Source organism: Balaenoptera acutorostrata, chromosome 3, assembly GCF_949987535.1.
Source record: "Balaenoptera acutorostrata chromosome 3, mBalAcu1.1, whole genome shotgun sequence".
In the NCBI taxonomy this organism is placed as follows: Eukaryota; Metazoa; Chordata; class Mammalia; order Artiodactyla; family Balaenopteridae; genus Balaenoptera; species Balaenoptera acutorostrata.
In genome coordinates, this window is record NC_080066.1 from 172,784,293 (window position 1) to 172,803,520 (window position 19,228).

Here is a 19,228-nt window from a genome sequence, read left to right on the forward strand (position 1 = left end):
TTTTCCCCTTCCTGCTCCATATCTAGTCACTGAGCACTTCTATTCTACCTCCCAAATGACCTCAGATCCTTTCCCTCCACTCCAATCTCTGCCACTGCCTTTAGTTTGAACCCTCACTCCTCTCTTAGATGAATATAAAGTCTCTTAATGGGTTTTGTTGCTTCCATCAGTCCTACTTATTCTCAAGCGTGACCTCACTACAAACCACCTGATAGTGACTCCTTAACTTCACAACATTCAATGGCTCTCAGGTTTCTGGGAAGAAAACCAAGCTCTTTACCCCAGCATCTACTTGGGGTTAATAGATCTAGGTTTGAATTTCAGGTTTAAGTACTTTGCAGCAGTGTGACCTCAGACTATTGGGCTTTCTAAGCCTTTGTTTTCTCACCGTGCCTGAGGTCACTGAGGGCAGGACTATTTTTCACACACGGGTGCCTGGCATGTAGGAGGGACTAATCAATGTTGCATGAAGGGAAAGTATTTTAAAATCCACATCAAAAAATTGTTCCTCCTTAAAAAAAGAAAATCCTGATACACTATGCCACTTCCAACCAAATTTGACTTCTACCTTTATTTTCTGATGATCACAATAAGGTGCCTTTGGGGATCCACACAATCAGGGATCAAATCCTGGCCACACCCCTGAGCAATCATGTGACCTTGGGAATGTTACTTAGCTTCTGTAAAATCTGTAAAATGAAGGTTTCTGAGGATTTTGTTCCCGAGGGTTAAATGAGTACCTCACTTGGAACGGGGGCGGGCGCATAGTGTTTGCCAAATGTTAACTATCGTTATCATCTTCATCAAATCAAGACCGTGGTACTTCACTTTGTGACTCTCAAGTTTGTATGAGAAAATCGTGCTTTATGCGTTGTTGTTGGCTAAAGTAGGGAAACCTGGAAACTCCTGCCGTGGAAGAGAGAGACAGGCGAGAAAAGCGAGTTGCTGAATCCCAGCGCCTCAGAGGTGGTAGGGAGGAGTTCGGTACCTAATTTACTGATGAGGAAGTGGAGGGGTGACGTGTCCTCGAGTCTCATTCAAGACACAGCCACAGCTCTTTATTGAGAGTAGGACCAGGGCCCCGGGGGTTGCTATGGTTAAACTGTAGGCGGAAACTAACAGTCTTTGGAAGGCAAGACCGGAGGAGCATTCAGTTATAAAAAACGGTCAAAAATTGGGGTGAAACTAAGTTCGTTGAGCAATACATCAAATGAGTCAACTGTCGACCCGGTGAAACCGAGTTGCTAACTGAACTGGCATTTTAGGAATAGGGGCTTTCTACAGAGCCCACTGACTCAGGACGGCTTCGATTAACAAACTCCCACGGCGCTTCCCGCAGGACCGGAAAGCTTGGAGTGCGAGAGATGAATGGAAACCAGAGTCCGGGGCGTGCCGCTCGGGGGGCGGGGCAGCCGCGGGCGGGGGCGGGGCATTGTGAGTCACATGCCTGTGCTCTGAGGGAACTCTGGTCGTGATTGGTCCGTCGTAACCAGGTGACCGAAGGACACATTCCGGTAGGCAAGGGCCGGCCGGGCTAGCTACTTTCAGTCGGGCAGGCGGTGGCGGAAGGAGGAGGAGTTCCGGCTGCGCTCTCTCCCTGCAGTGGCTGCGTGTCTCAGCGCTTGTCTGGTTCACACCCATTTTAAATAAGCCGGTCTGGTCACAGCCCTCACAGACTAGTTGGCTCCGGGGAGGCGGCGGCGGCGGCGGCGGGGGTGCGGCCGCCCCTGCCCGGGGCCCGGCGGCTGGGCGGACAGGAGAGCGGCGGGCGAAGTCGCGTCTGCATGTGCGGCACAGCCCCGGCATAGCCCGGGGCTGCCAGTGCCCGCCGCGCCATTGTTGGAGGAGGGGGCGGCTTCTGAGCTCGGCGGAGTCGGGGGACGAGCGGAGGCAGCGGCGGCGAGGAGTGAAGGCGCCCCATGGGGAACTCTCTGTCTTGTTGCCTGTCCCCCAATGCCAGCCCCAAGTTGGGCCGGCGCAGGGGGTCAGCGGAGCCGGACTGTGAGTCTGAGGTCTACAAGGCGGCGGCTGGGAACGCGGTGGCAGTAGCTCCGGCGGCGGCTACCGTGGAACCCGCCGAGTTGGATTTCGCAGGTGGCGAAGGCCACCACCTGCAGCACATCAGCGACCGGGAGATGCCCGAAGGTAAGAAGCGGCTGGTGCGCCTCACCCCTCGCGGGGTAGGCGCCATCTGCTCTCGGGCTTACCTCTGGCCTCCGCCGCCCCCAGGGTCCCCCGGGAGGGAGACGCCGCCTAGGGTTCCTTCTTGCCCGGAGTTGGCTCTCCCAGGGCTGGGCACCGGGGACGAAGGCTGGCTCTGCTTGGCGTCCCCACCCCTTATTCTTTACCAGTCGCGTCCGGCCAGTCTCCTTCCCTCTTCCCTACCCGAATGCCCAATTCTTTCCCCCGTTCCCATTTCCCAGCCCGGCCTGAGACCCTCCAATCCGCAGCCCTTCCTGTTCGTGGTTCTATTTAACATCTCGTGGGACTTAGCAGAGACTTTCTGGTGTATTCTCTCTTTTCTTAATGAAAACTTAAATACTCTAACTTCGGCGTATCCATCCCGTCTCCCTATCCAGATGGTACCTAAGCGAAGGAACTAGGTAAGGGCCTGATGATAGACTTCTGTTCGTTAAGGTAGTTGATACTCGAGACAATTAAGACAAACATTAGAGGATTTGTCATTTAAATTCAAAATAGAGATGGACAGAGTCAGTGTGGTGTTCTTAACTAAAATTCTTTGGATTTTAATGTTTTCAGTCGCCCTGATAGAAGCTACTTTATCCCTTCTAACTATAATTTGAACACGATAGGAAAGAAAATGGTGGGAGAGGGGCTTAAAATAACTGGGAACGGTGTGAAACGTTACTGCCACGGCTGCAGAGAATAGTTGTTGGGTTTTTTTTCTTTACCAAAGGAGACCCCATGGAGTTCTGATTACTTTTAAATTCCCACCTTGACACAAGTATGTCTTCAGCTGCACAGCCTTAACCGACTTCTTTTGCACGTTGCCTGTTGTAAGGGAGGGGTGAGGTGGTTCCTGAGACTGCTGGACAGAAGTTTCAAAGGAGAAAAAACAGATTCAGATTGTCATTTGTGATATAAAGGTTTGGGAGTTAACACACCACATCCATCCTGCAGAAAAATGTCTCCATGGCTCCCTCCTCCGCCCCCCCCCCCCCCCCCCGCCCAGTAGAATACTATTCAACTTTAAGAATGTTCAGGTAAAAGTTCTGAAGACTAAGTGGCTGGGGGTGGGTGTTGTCGGGGAGGAGAGGAGAGAGAGAAGAGAGGAAATGTTTGATTTTTGCCTCTAGAATTTTGGAAAGGGATGGCTCTAGGTTAAAAAAAAAAATTCTGGGTAGCATAGTGGCACTTTAATAAAGACTGTTCTTGGAAGTATAAAACATTGTATCATAAAGATGTTAAAGCCCCACTGGCCCATTTGTTTCATTGAAATGCCAGAGATTATTTCATTATTTCATAGACGAAATGTCTTACAGCTCTTCTATTTAAATTTTAGTTGGGTTTATTTAATTTCTTTAAAAGTTAGAATAATTAAGCCTGTGGATTCACCCTTATGATGGACGTGGCTTTGTAAGTGGAAAGTACTCCCTTTTCAGAATAGTTAGATATTGTGAAAGAATGAACACATTATGTGAATTAATTGTAGCTTTAAACACAAAGCATGTAAGTACTTGTGAAAACTGCTCTGCTTGTTGGTATAAGGTAAGCCTCTAAATGATTTTTAAAAACAGTTAGTAGTTGGCTAGTGTAGGATGAGAGACGAAAATTGGACCTTTATAGGATTCTTTTCAGATTTACAATGCATTTTCTTGTGTATTTCACTTGGCCCTTCCATCTACAAATAAGGCCCGTATATATTCTCCCTCTGTTGCCGATGAAGTAGCCAAGACTTGGAGATCTGAAATGACTGTGTAACACAGCTACTGAACAGAAGAGACAGACTTGGGAGGTGGTAGATATGCCAAATTCAGTTCTTGGGATGCTTAAGAAACTGTTTAGAGTGCACCTTATATTTTATAATTTATCCATAAGTTAGGCCTATCTCAGCATACTCCAGTTTTGATTATTGCCATTCCAGTTTATTGTACACAACTCAGAAGCAACATTTACCTCTCCATTCTCTGTCTGTACATACATTGCAATGGATATGAATAAAAGTAGAAGTCATGAAATAGCCTAAATTTATCAGTCAGGTAAACACGTTGATATAATTTAAAGAGTTTGTTCTGGTGAAATCCAATTGAAGCCGAGAATGCCCTGGACAGAGGGACATTAGGGGAAGCTGGTAAGCGGGCAGGTAAGGTACTAAGCATTTAGCATATGACTATGTATGATAAGGAAGGAGTGCTAAATCAGGAACTGGAAAAATAGAGTTCATGAGTACAGAATTTACTTTTTTATGTTTAACATGATTGTTAAAATTTCATTTCAATTTGTCTTTTTTGGGGGGGCATTCAATAAAGTGATAAGAGAAACCTCAATTTCAGCATTTGCCTATTAATTAAGTTTCCATAGAAACAAGGTCAGAACACCAAATATAAAGTACAGGCACATTGGAAGTTTGCTCTTAATGTCTTTATTTCAGACAATTTTGTATCAGTTTCCCTGGAAACTGAGAAATACCTACTCAGATATAAAACATTTTGGCTTTTCTACAGGGAAGAATTATTTGGTTACTTAGAGAAAATCGTACATAAATGATGCTCTGTCTTGTTCTTCAGAAACACTGGAGAAGAACATGATTTCTTCAAGCCATCTCAAAAAAGTAACTCCTAAGAACGTAGTATAGATTTCAGATAGACTCAAAAGAATTTTTTACTACTTTGTCTTTAACAGTATATCTAATATAACTGATGGTAGTGTCATAATAGAAAATAAGATGCTACGGTCCTGTTATCTGATTTTATGTTTATTCATCAACTTTTCATACAGCCTTTATGTTCTGACCTTAGGAGCTTTGCTAATTTTCTGGTGAAAGGTGCTCTCTCAAGTGACCCCTACCTCCCATCCCCCTGAAGAGTGGGTAGGGAAGGAATTGGCAATATGATGTGGAAAAACCTCTGAGCAACAGATCTTTCCTTTTTTTGGTGACAGTATTAATAAACGTTTGATGTAAAAGATTTAGAAAACACAGAAAAGTCCTTCACTCACACTCAGAATATCCAGAATTTTTATTAATATTTTGGTGTTGATTCTTTCTGAACCTTTTGTATGCATATAAACATAGCACTGTGTTTATTTTACAAAGATGGGATTGTTCTTTATGTGCCACTTTGTAACTTTTTGTTATAAACAAAAGTAACGACATGAAGCTCCTGGAACTGTGCTGACACCTAGAGAGTGCTCCAGGGTGATGTATTTCCATGCAACTGCGCACAGCTCTACAGCCTGCCTTTTACCAACTGTTTACTGTGCCATCGAATGGTTGGAGCATAATTCATTTACCCAGCCTTTATGGTTGAGCATCTTTTATAATCCCATTCTAATGCTTTATTCAGGGGACACAGATAAAAACGGATGCATTGTATTGATACTTCCCTATAGCATTCTGATTGTACACTTTGTCTTACGACTTAATTAAATTCATAGGGTGAGTCATTTTGTAGTAAAGGTATTTTTTAATGTCTGAAACATTTATATTAACATATTTCCATACATATTTCCATACAAATACAAATATAAGATTTTTAGAAATTTCATGTAATGTCTGAAACATTTATATTAACATATTTCCATACAAATAACCCAATGAAAGTTTAGTATTAGTTGTTTTGTTTGTTTTTTTATACTGCAGGTTCTTATTAGGCATCAGTTTTATACACATCAGTGTATACATGTCAATCCCAATCGCCCAATTCAGCACACCACCATCCCCACCTCACCGCAGTTTCCCCCACTTGGTGTCCATATGTCCATTCTCTACATCTGTGTCTCAACTTCTGCCCTGCAAACTGGCTCATCTGTACCATTTTTCTAGGTTCCACATACATGCATTAATATACGATATTTGTTTTTCTCTTTCTGACTTACTTCACTCTGTAGGACAGTCTCTAGATCCATCCACGTCTCAACAAATGACTCAATTTCGTTCCTTTTTATGGCTGAGTAATATTCCATTGTATATATGTACCACAACTTCTTTATCCATTCGTCTGTTGATGGGCATTTAGGTTGCTTCCATGACCTGGCTATTGTAAATAGTGCTGCAATGAACATTCGGGTGCATGTGTCTTTTTGAATTACGGTTTTCTCTGGGTATATGCCCAGTAGTGGGATTGCTGGGTCATATGGTAATTCTATTTTTAGTTTTTTAAGGAACCTCCATATTGTTCTCCATAGTGGCTGTATCAATTTACATTCCCACCAACAGTGCAAGAGGGTTCCCTTTTCTCCACACCCTCTCCAGCATTTGTTGTTTGTAGATTTTCTGATGATGCCCATTCTAACAGGAGTGAGGTGATACCTCATTGTAGTTTTGATTTGCATTTCTCTAATAATTAGTGATGTTGAGCATCTTTTCATGTGCTTCGTGGCCGTCTGTATGTCTTCTTTGGAGAAATGTCTATTTAGGTCTTCTGCCCATTTTTGGATTGGGGTGTTTGTTTCTTTGATATTGAGCTGAATGAGCTGTGTATATATTTTGGAGATTAATCCTTTGTCCGTTGATTCATTTGCAAATATTTTCTCCCATTCTGAGGGTTGTCTTTTCGTCTTGTTTATGGTTTCCTTTGCTGTGCAAAAGCTTTGAAGTTTCATTAGGTCCCACTTGTTTATTTTTGTTTTTATTTCCATTACTCTAGGAGGTGGATCAAAAAAGATCTTGCTGTGATTTATGTCAAAGAGTGTTCTTCCTATGTTTTCCTCTAAGAGTTTTATAGTGTCCAGTCTTATACTTAGGTCTCTAATCCATTTTGAGTGTACTAAAGGTATTTTAACATTAAATGTTCTTTTCCCAAATTAAAGTTACCATTGATTTTTCACTGAACATTAGATTTCCTCTTTTAGGTTTTCGTGGTTCTTGGTAACCTGTCTTGTGTCTTTGATTCTGAGTCACTAAACTACTACTCTAAGAGATCTGAAATTAACTCTGGTCTTAGGTGACAGACACATCAAAAGACAGCATTAGAAGAAATCTTAGATGATGTGGGAAAATTGGGAGAAACTTAACTGGTTTTGGGTACACTGAAACGTGATTATTAGGCACCATTCCAGAGGCAGGACAAACAGTGGTTAGACAAGACAAAACCCGTATCCTAACTCAGGTCCTTACTTTCTAGAGGTGCCTGGGGGCTGACGACACAAGAATAACATCAGGTAGTGAGAACACTAAGAAAGAAAATGAAGGTATAATGGGCTGGGGAGGAGGACAGTTTTACAAGGGGTGGTTAAAGACAGCTTCTCTCCTTAAGCGACCCATGAGCAGTCCTAAGAGAGCCATGTGAGGCTGTGGGAGAAGAGGCTTCTGTGCAGTTCCTAAGAAGGGAATATGCTTGATGCGTGCCAAGGACAGAAAGATGGGTGGCTGCAGCTGAGTGAATGAATGCCAGGAGGAATATGGGGGATTAAGACCTTGTATGCCTAGTGGGCCTTGACAAAAAAATATGAATTTTAGTCTCATTGTAATGGGAAACCATTGAAGGATTATATGCAGAGGAATGATGTTAATTCTTAGAAAAAGGGAAGGGGGGTAGAGAGGGTGGAGGGAGATCAGACCAGCTACTGTGTGAGAATAGACTGTAAGGGTGGAAGGAAGCAGAGAGGGAGACCAGTTAGGAGGCTGGTGCGGTAGCTCAGGTGAGAGCCAGCAGTGGCTTGAACAAAAAAGCGATATTAATAAGGGTCTAAAATAGGCTGTAGTATATAGATTGCTCTTGCATTTCATTTGATTCTCACCGTGTTCTGAGTTAGGTAGTGTAGGAATTCTTCTCTTAGGTATAAATTGAGTTGTCCAAGGTTTTAAAAATGAGTATTGATAGAGAGTAGGACTGTAAGTTCCAAATGCATGGCATATAGGAAGAGGATTTATTGTTGACATTATGTGAGCTTCTTTGGAATACTACCTTTTTTCTCACCCTTTTTTGTTGTTGTTGTTTTAGTGTATTAAAGTAATAAAACTTAAGAGTTAAAACAGTAACACTGCATAATGTGAAATGAAATGAAGGTAACTTGCAACCCAGAAAGGTTCTTAAAAGTCCAAGAAACTGAGTAAAGTACTCTTCAGAAATATATAAAGCCAGGTGTACTTACCTATGTGTCACCTCTCAGTCATGATCACTGTACCACTGATTGAGGATTAAAATAAGGCAAAACTGAGAACCAGGGTAGAGGCAGGTACAGAAGCAGTTGGAAACCAGAGCTGGGAAGTTGGGAAGCCAGGATTGTCAGAAGCTAGGGAAGCAGGGTCAAGGCGTGGGTGAGCCGGAGCCTGGCAGGTGCAGGAGCCTGCTGTGTCCCCTCTGGTGAGGCAGCCCAGCTCAGGGCTGGCTGGCAGGAACTCCCTGACTGCGGTGGCAAGTGTGGACTCAAAGAGATGAAGTCATCAGTTTACATGGTAATTGTGAAGATTGTAATGTTTGTATTATGAGCCATAAAACTACTACACTGTCCGGTATAGGGATGCTCGGGCAGGTCAGTAAGTGCAGTGGTTACCGTTAAGTAAACTGGTGCTCAGCAGCTGCCCAGAAACTGCTGACGTCGCCTGTTTCTTTGGAAGATATTGGAACCAATATGGTGATATTAATCGCTTTCTGAAATATGCTGCTTCTGTCAGATGCTTTCTTGGTCACTTCCCTCTCCCTCTAATATTTTAACAAGGAAAAATCATTTATCGACAGTTGGATAGCATAGTTTTTAACACTTTTAGCCTTCAGTAACGCATTTCATTTGTTCTGAGTTGCCTATGTTTTCACACTTTTAACAACTGCAATTGAGATGGATCTTAACAACTGGTAGAATCTTAGATTGGAGGAAAAACAGTATTCAGTGTCGGTGGTGTTTTACAGGTTTCCTCTGAGGAATGTTTACATTGAGACCGAGTTTAATTTTTTTTTAATCATACTTTTTCTACATCGACCTATCATGCTGTCAAATAAGTTGCAATTTAAATTGATAATACAAAAATGATGGGTCTTAACATACAGTTTTAATCATAACCCCTAATCATGAGCTCAAGAATAGTTCTCCTGGGTAAAACATTCTTAGAGGTTTCTAAAGAAATAACTTGCGGAAGAATCCATGTAATTTCCTGAATGCACAGTAATTTCCTGAAGTCTCTAAATTACTGTGTGTGCATGTGGTGGGGAGAGGGATGAGAGGGATGGTGGGTGGTAAAGCTTTGCTTAATAGTTGGCAGTCTTACCTTTGTGATAGTGAAGAGTGTGGTAGGTTTTATCATAGTCTCCTTAGGCTCTTGGGAAGATAGTTAATGGGAAGTGCAGAAATATTGTGTGTATGTATGAGTTTACTGTCTAATGGCTCACATGTCCATTCTATAAAATAGTGATGTGGTATTTTTCATTAGCAAAAAGTGCAAGTTATATAGAAAATTGTTAGTTATATAGGCTATAAACAAAAGATTAATATTTTCTGAAAACCTCATGCAAACTGACAGCAGTAGGGCCCTGGTGTTTACAGTACATTGAAATGATAGGCCAACTCACCAAAGTGGAAATAACACTGATAACTGTGGGAAAATGGTCAAACTGTGTAATCAAAAGAAATACAAATTAGATCTACAGTGAGGTTCCTCATTCATATCAGTAGGAATTTTTTTTTTTTTTCAAGTATCCAAAGCAAGGGTAGGAACTCAAAATGTCATGATTGGTAGCATTATACCCTAATGTGCCCCCCACCTTCTTTAGGAAGCAATTTAGCATTGTACATGGAGCCGTGAAAGTGATCTAACCTTTTGGCTTAGTCATTCCACTTCCGAAGATCTTTGCTAAGGAGATAAAACCATTATTTTAAAAAACTATGTACATGAAGATTTTCCTCATAATATTTTAAGAATAGAACTTTGTAAGCACCAATCCCCAGCAATAGGGGATTGGCTAAGTCCAGTATAGGAATAACACTTGATGGGCCAGTGTGTATTCATTAAACAATAAATATGCAACAGTGGGGTGGAGAGCGCTTGTTAGTAACAAGAAGACATAGATTGTACACTAATTAGAGCTTTTTTTAACGTATAAGAAAAGCAACTAAAAGTAACGGTTGTGAATCATTGTGTGTTAATGATTGTGAATGGTTGTGTTTAATTTTTAAACAGAGCATCGTTTTGTCTCATGCAGATTTTTGTTCATGATATTTGTTAAAGGAATGAGCAAGTGACTTTTACCTTTCCCCACCTTTAGTGTGATCATCAGTACTGCTGATTAACCAGGTCTCCTTCAGTTGCAAGTTAAAAGAAAATCACAGAGTTAAGCACTACTTGACCCAGGAGTTAAACGATCTCCTCAGTTCTGCTCTCCTCTGTTGATGTCTCCTGAAAAGCCTTTCCCCTCATGATAGCAAGGGGAGTGTCCAGCAGCTCAAGACTAGCTCAGGATCCTAGAGTACAGTTCTGCCTTTCTCTTTTCTTGGGAAGTCCCAGGACAGCTGTGATTGATTGGCCGGTCCTGGGTCCTGTGCCTACCTTTGAACCCCCTAGGATAGAGTAGGGAGAGTGCCAGCTTTTTTCTGGTCACTTGGGCTAAGTGTACTTTTTTTTTTTTTTGCATGTTGTCATTTCTTTTATCCCAGCCTTCTTGATTTTTGTATTTAGATCTGTAGTAGCACATCTTGGTTTGGCGGGTGTGTGTGTGTGTGTGTGTGTGTGTGTGTGTTAAAGCTTGCTTCTCTTTGATTCTGGCACTTAATTTTCCTGGACTTCCGTTGAAAATTGTTAAGTTTTACCATGCCATAGACACTGATAAATAATACAGCTACTTTGCAAACATTTCTGCTTATTTTTTAGATTCAAATGTAGTCTATTTACTTTCTTTTTGGTATAGGTAAGTAGTCATGAATTCTTTCGGAAGCTATAGGTTAGAGGCAGCTGTGAAAGTCTCTGCCTGCCATTTTGTGTACAGCTGAAATAATTTATTTTCCCATTGTCTTAATTTTTCAAATATGTAGGAGAAAAAAACTTTAAAATAATTATATGGGTCTTTTACATAAAAATGTTGAATAGAATATTTTCTCCAAAAGCAGCTTGATAAACTTCAAATTCAGTGAAGGAATTTTCATGAAGAACAAAGCAGTTGGTTTAGCTATGTAAATTACTAGTGCTGGCAATGACATTAAAATGGATGGCTCAGATTCCTGTTAAAACGGGAAGTCCAAAATTACTGTTCGTGCAAAATTCTTTCTGGGTGGGAAAAGGGGATTCTAGGTAGATACATTTGTGAAATGCTGGGTTAGACAGAATTCACTGCTAGACTAATTAGTTTTTAATATATCAATGTGTGTATTCTTTGGATTCTCTAAGAGGCAGGGATATATTTGTATTTCACTTTGACCATCAAACCCATCTTTCAAAAACAGATCAGTTATTATGTGGTTTGGGAAATAATTGCCTTAACCATTACTCTTTATCTGAATCTTGGTCCAGTTTCTTAAACGCTTGGTTAAATGGTTTGAGATGGACTTTGCTGAGGAAGTGTCATAGGGCTTTTATGTTTGGTTGTTTGTTTTAAACAACAACCTTACTATCCTGTGTGGTAGCTTGTGCTTGTTTTGTATTTCTGCCTAAATAGAAGACGCTATCCCACCTTGGTGCAAGGTGGGCTACAGGCAGACCCACCTTTTCGTGTAGGTATGGCCAAAATTTTTTTCTAGTAGCCCTATGATCTGCTCCAGAAAGTACTCTTAGTGAAGCCCCAAATTAATCATGCAGCGTGGAATGAAGAAGTGAGTTTAGCTTTGGGAATAGAGGGCAAAGTTAAAAATCACTATCGTGGAAGTGTTCCTATAGATTAGAACATTGAACTTTTATGTAGTCCTCTTAAATCTGCCATGATGAATAGCCCCCAGATAAACCACAGCCAGTTAAATGAGTTCATTTGTTGAATGGAGTTAGAATTAGCCATTTGATTGTCTGAAGAACATTTGCCAAAAGCAACTCACTTCGTTTTGGCATATTTGATATATTGAGCTGGTATCTGACAGTAGTTGGCCACAGCATAACTTGCTTCTTGAGACTGTTCCTGGAATGTGCTAGTAATATCAGCTTTAAAAGAGGGTGACTGAATTTTTAATTGATCAATAGGAGGGGAGTCATATATGATTCATCTAAAAATGGCATAGATTATTTAGGTGCAAGTTAAAGAAGTCTAAGACATAGCCATGGTTTTATTCCACATGTATGGAGAGTTTCTACAATTTTGCTGTTTCCCAATAGAATTTTTATATTGTGCCTTTACTAAAATTGCCTTTTTGTCATTACTAAAAGCTCTTCTCAAGACTATTAAAAGTGGTTTCAATCGATGTGTAGCTGTCTTTAAAATCATGTATTTTTCTACTCAACTAAATCACCACACCTTTTTCTCTTCTTCCTCTACAGACTTAGCTTTGGAACCAAACCCTTCTGACCACCCAAGAGCCAGCACAATCTTTCTGAGCAAATCTCAAACAGCTGGTAAGACAATGCTTTTTTTTCCCTGAGAAAAAGAGTGAAAACTGTTTTTGTTTTGTGTATTATAGGAGGTATTTAGAAAAACTCTTACAGTGGTTTAAATGTTTCACTTTTTTATGTATTCACTTGTCTTATTTTAATATGTTGATGATACAGTTTCCTTTAGTTGTCAGTGTTTTAGGGAGGAGAACACTTAGACTATCTGTTTATACACTTTGCCACCTCTTTATCAACATAGTCAACTGGCCACATGATTTAGATGTGGTCTATTTCTCCATGCTACTTTGTCCTTTTCCCCTTGCTCCGAAGAGCACATATGTTAAAGACAAATGATAGGGTTTAGGTCACAGTTAGGTTTTCATTTGATCAAATCAGAAACATCAGTTGTTATATATGGGAATTGAGCCTTGTGATTTTGGCCCTGTTTTACACAGTGTTCAACCAGACGAGCCTATCTCACATCCAGATTTATGCTACTCAGAACTTTTAAGCTATTCAAAACTTTCTCATCCTAATGTAGTGCTGTGCCAGGGTAATAAGAGCAACATGCCATATGGGGTTTTCCAGAAGATTATCCTCAGCATGTGAAACTCATATAAATTTCCTGTGTCCTCCTTGTTTTAAGATGAGAATCAGAACCGTAGAATTTTTTGCACTCCTGCTTGCCTGCCTGTCTTCCTTAATGTTATGTTAAATCCTAGTTTATTTGCTAAAAAGCCATACGTGACCAAGTTTTTGAGTTGATTACGAGAGCAGGAATACAAGAAGTGAACATTCCATAATATTTAAAGTGATGCAGCACAATAAAAAACGGAGGTTTGGTTTTTTGTTGTTGTTGTTTTGCTTTTTGTTTTTTTCCGTTAGATCACTGGTTTTTATAAAAGGATATAACTCAGGAACAGCCAGATGGAAGAGATGCATAGGGCCAGGCATGGGGACAGGGCACAGAGCTTTGATGCCCTCTGCAAGGGTACTACATGTTCACCAACCTGGAAGCTCCTGGGGTTTCTAACTTGCATTTTTCTCGTGTGTGTACTTGAGCCACTCATTTCTGGTTAGGATTGCTCTGTTTCTCAGTTTCTTCCAGAGCCATGAGCTGCTCACATGTAGAGGGGCACTGGAGACAGGAAAAGAAAAGCTGTCCCATGCCTGTCTCTCTCTTCAGCCTTAAGGAATCCGTGCCTGTGATGCCTGTCTGGAGTTAAAGGAGGCAATGTGAGCAAGAGTGTGGCCTAAGACCCTCTTCAGGCTTTTATTCTTCTGGCCTTTGTTGGAGCAAAACAGTTTTGTGTGCTGTAGATATGTTCATTTAGGTCAGCACACTCATTTTAAAATTTACGTTTAACATAGGTTACTTTCCAGTTGTGTATTTTTTCAGTAAGGTATTTGAGTAGGTTACCATTAAGTGGTTCAGGATGCTTCCAGAGATACTGGTGCGTTTGGAGATGAGTGCCTGGCCAGAAACTGGTTCTTAGAGTTGTCATCTGTAGATTGTGGTAATGAAAGTAAGCTGTGTGTAAATGAAGCATTAGAAAATACTCCTGGCTAGTAGTTCAGCTATGCAGCAGGTAAATTTTTTTATTAGCTAAGTTTCTCACCTGGCCTAACTTGCTTTGTCCTTTTCTTTTGTAAATGGGGAGTCTTTCATTTGTACCTAATACAGCATATCTATTAGGTCAAAAAAGTGAAACTAAGTTTTTAGATTTTATTTATAGGACTCATCTTGCTGGGTGATTTAAATTATATATTTTGTTGGAAATTATTTTAAAAAATAGAATGGAATTTTATCTCATTGTGTTATTGGTAATCCATCAAATAATTAGTGACTACTTTTATTTTTCTATGGCATTTGTATCAGAATTCATCAGTTAATTTTTTTTATTCTTAGTGCGGCAAAAGAGGAAGAGCAACCATTTAAACCATGTAAGTAAACAGTTGAAAAGTTAAGAAATTAATAGTTTGAATTAAAAATATGTCTGCCATGATTCCTAAAAATATGATGGATCCAATACTGTTAGCATGGACCTCTTTTTTGTAGATTTTCTAAATCTCTATTTTCCTAATTATCAAATGTATTCAGGAAAGTCTTTGACTTAGTAGTGCCCATTTTTTAAGGGTTCTGACATTTAAGTTAAATTTCACTCATATGGTTGTAGTATAAAGATCTGCCTTAAATTCTTTTGCCTTATTTTTTTGATCTTATTTTTTAACCAAAGTAATAAAAGTATGACAGGTAAGTTAATTTTTAGCACTGTCCATTGACTTCTTGTCATAGCAGGTGAAAGCTTAGCTTCTTCGGTCCACCATGACGTTATTTCCCTCCCTGTGTTCCCTCAACATGTATCAGTTTTTACTAAATCAGAATCAATGTTTACATTACTACGACTCTGCAAATATTGTGCATTGCTGAGCCATATAGTTCTCTGACTGTGCCTCCTCCTTGTACACCCTTCATTCTTTTTCTTCAATATTAATGAAATTGGAGCCCTTCTGCACTTCTCTAGGATAACCCAATCCCCCTTTTCCTAGCCAACGTGATCTCACACAGCCAAATGCAGTAAGTAGCTCCCTGCCCGGTCTCCCTGCTTTCACATTCTTCATTTCTTCTGTGGAATTAATTTCCTGACTATATTCACTTGCCTGTTTTCTAACAGCTATTTTTTTCCCCAAATGTTTTAACATTTGTCACATGCCTATCAAAACTATGTTCCGTCTACTAAGCCACATCTGTTCCATTTTTTTTCTTGGAGACACTTTTCCCCAATCTTTTGTCTTCCTACTCCCATATAGACTAGTGTTCCCCTAGGCCTGCTCTATGCCTCTTTTCCTGGGATATCTGTGTGAAGTCATCTGGGATCTCACATAACTCTGCTCTCTTATGTTGGATCCCCTATGTCCTAGATTCTGTTTCCCTCTTGTTATACTTCCTTGTTTTACTGGAGCACATTTTCCTGGGAAAAGGGCACATGGGCAGAAAGTTTATAGAGATCTAGCCTCTCTGAAACTCCTTCTATTTGATAAAGTATAGAATTCTCAGTTGAAACTAATTTTTGCAGTTCTAAAGACATTTCCCTCTCATCTTCTCATTTACACTGTTGCTCTTAAACCTGTTGACATTGTATGGTACATTGTACATTACCGATTTTAGTCATTTTCCCCCATCCCTTCCTTCTCGGGAACCTTTTAGTACCTTCCCTCTCCCTGGGATTTTGAAATTTCATAATTTGGTTTGGTATAGACCTTTTTTGTGTGTTTCTTTGTTATTCTGTTTTTTTCTTCCAGGTTCCTATTATTCAGATGTTGGAAGTCTGAGACTTACCAGATCACTAACTTTTTTCCCCTCCTGCTTTGCATTTTGTCTTTTTGTCCTGCTTCCTGGAGATTTCCTTGACTGTGCTCTAATCCTTCTATTGAATATATTGTTTTGTCTACCTTATTTTCAATTCATAGAGTTCTCTTATATCCTGTCATTCTTTTTTTCACTGATGCAATTTCAAGTTTTCATTTGCTCCTGAGTTTTTATCACTCCCATCAATTCCTTCTTCCTGTTTTGTTTTTTTTTTTTTTAAAGCATCCTTATATTTTATTTTATTTATTTATTTTTTGGCTGCATTGGGTCCTGGTTTCTGCACGTGGGCTTTCTCTGGTTGCGGTGAGCTGGGCCTACTCTTTGTTGGGTGCGTGGGCTTCTCATTGCAGTGGCTTCTCTTGTTGCGGAGCACAGGCTCTAGGGCGTGTGGGCTTCAGTAGTTGTGGCTCATGGGCTCTAGAGCGCAGGCTCAGTAGTTGTGGCGCATGGGCTCAGTTGCTCTGTGGTATGTGGGATCTTTCTGGGCCAGGGCTCGAACCCGTGTCCCCTGCATTGGCAGGCGGATTCTTAACCACTGCGCCACCAGGGAAGTCCCATTCCTTCTTCCTGTTTTGATCTCTTATGTGTTGGGGGCTTCCCTCAAACGTGTGATGGTCCTTGGCTGTCTGTTAAGATCTAATTGGAAGCATCACTTGGACAACTCGTTAACTGATGGGCCTCACTGCAAGGATTTGGGGACCACGCCTCTGAACTCTGAGCCTGCCTTGGGTTCTGTAAGACAAACTGGTTTTCTTGTTCCTGTCCTAGTCACTCTCTGTAGGTACCAAGGTTGTGCTTCCTCTGTTCTGCCATGTCAGTTACCACTCCTTTATCTAGTCTTTTCACCTTTCAAACATTCAAAATCATCTGCTGTTTATCCTGTCTTATGTATAGCTTTTTTAAAAAATGCCTTTAATTCTAATGAGATGATATCTGAAAGAAGGGGGAGAGGAAATAGATTTGTGGTCAGTCTACTCAAACTTAGATTTATTCTTTGAATATAGGTTCTGAGTTTGAAGTTTAATTGAATATAATTAACGATATTAATTCAGACAATATTTTTGATTATACCTATAATTAGAATATTATACTTTTCTACTAAGGCCTTGAGTATGAATTCTATTCAAACCACTCACCCTACCATATTGTCCATTAATGTGCAACATAGATGGAGTATTACAGATTTTTCAGTTAAAGTCATTGATTCTTAATAAACGTATCCAAAACTTGTGAAAAGGGGGAAGAAAAAAGTGAACTTCAGCTTTATTCTCTTTTTTTTTTTTTTCATTTATATACTTTTGTTTGGGAATGTTTAAATCAATACAGAGAAAACTAAATTTCAGAGACACTGAATATCATTAGTTTGGATATCATTACTTTATTATAAAAGAAACACGGAAATTATTTACAGGATGAAAGATTTCAGAACTTCAGTGGCAGCTTCACGTGATGCCATTGGGGGAACGGGCAGCTTCACGTGATGCCATTTCAATAGTGACTTATTTTAGTCGACATATTTTCCAAGAACGTCACCATCTCTAAATAAGAAAGAATCCTTGTCATCTAGAACTACTTTGGTGCCTCCATATTCTGGGAGAAGAACTTTATCTCCAACTTTCACACTAACTGGTTGAATCTCTCCACCCTTTCCTTTAGAGCCTGATCCAACAGCTACTACCATTGCTTGCAATACTTTTCCTTGCGATTTTTCTGGAAGCATAATGCCTCCTTTGGTTACAACTTCGGGTGCACTTCTTTCAACTAATACTCGGTCAAAGAGGGGAAGAAACTTTCTAAATGCCTGTCCTGCCATGACTCGGGTTGCCGCACTTCGTACTCTCGCTCTCTCCAGCTTTATTCTTTTAATGGGTTAAAATCAGAGGCAGTAGGCACAGTGGGAAGAGTCATTGGGTGGGGGCGGGATTTCAACAGGTACTTGACCTTTAATGATAAGCTTTGAGGGTTGTTACTTACTAGCCTCCTAGGTATGATTATTTTCTAGTCTTCACCATTAAACCTGAAGTCTACTAAGCAACCTTTCCCCTTATAAAGATTGTAAAAGTCCATGTATTTTGTCCCTAGTGCTGAATGAAGATAAATACTCTTCTTCAGTGACCAATTGAAATAATACCTATGAACATTAAACTGTCAGTAGTGTTTTTTGCTACTTGTTTTTTTTTTTTTTTTTGTATTTGCATTTTATACCCTTACGTGTGACAGTGCAGTTTATTGAGGTTGTGAGCCAGCAATGGTAAGGCTTTAATCATAAAGGACAGTTATCTTAAATTTTCAAGCAAGATGAGAGGAAAGTAATCTGCTGGCAGCTAACATATCTAGGCTTTGCTCAGAGGCTTCAATTCTGCCATCCTTTAGTGAACACTAGATGCTGGAAAGTTTGAATAGTTTCAGGAGTAGGCCTGTGGAAGTGTTTCTTTTGTAGGATTGAGCCAGTAGACTGTAAGTTGCTGATACGTTAAATGAGCCCCCATAGGACTATAGACCACATCTAATTAAAAATTTTAAATGTTTTAGCAGTAATATTTCCAAAGACAAATCAATATACATTCATAATAGAAAAAAAAGTTTTTAATAGAGGAAAACAGGATAAATAGCACCCAAAGCTCTACCAACTAGTCTATATTTTGGTACATTTCCTTACTATTTTTATTCCCCTCATATATAGAGAGTTTTGGTCAGAATTGACTTTTATTACGTGTAGTGTATGTCATATTATACCCTAATAGTAGTGACCTTAAAAGATAACCTGCTTCGTTTAGAATCATAGTATTTGAATGAGTGAATTTTCATTTTTCATGCTGTATCTGTTTTTTGAGATTCTAAAATTACACATTAACCAAATAGCTTAAGGACCATATCCGAGTTTTAGTTTAAAACATTTCTAGCTTGAAGGAGAAATTAGTCTTCCAAATAGTGATACTTTTCAAATATGTTACATCTAGAACTTTTTGTTAATAAGGAATAAGTGGCTTTGCATAAAGCATCTGAAACAAGCAAAATGGTGTTTTATATATGCCATTTGGATATTTCTGATGATTGGATACTGGCAATTTTTATTTAAATGCTCTGTATTTTCAAAAGCATCAACTAGATTTTCTCCCTGCCTCACCTTTCATGTATTTGTGGCGGACACTGATGGGAGAGTGTGACAGCATGGTGAAAACTGTTTTATATGAATAGGAGGAAGGAAGGCTCATCTGAATTAGTAAACAAACAAAAAC

General features: G+C 40.0%; 1 protein-coding gene across 2 annotated transcripts in view; it reads left to right on the forward strand.

The window, feature by feature from the left end:
* The first annotated feature begins 1,917 nt into the window (after positions 1-1,917).
* The window catches only part of LOC130707601 (cyclin-Y-like protein 1), a 35,566-nt gene continuing 18,255 nt past the window's right edge, over positions 1,918-19,228 (forward strand). For both annotated transcript variants that reach the window (XM_057543060.1, XM_057543061.1), the window contains exons 1-3: positions 1,918-2,145; positions 12,569-12,643; positions 14,529-14,563. In XM_057543060.1, the coding sequence (XP_057399043.1) occupies positions 1,920-2,145; positions 12,569-12,643; positions 14,529-14,563 (336 nt within the window). In that variant the 5' untranslated portion in view covers positions 1,918-1,919. The remainder of the gene's footprint in view (positions 2,146-12,568; positions 12,644-14,528; positions 14,564-19,228) is intronic.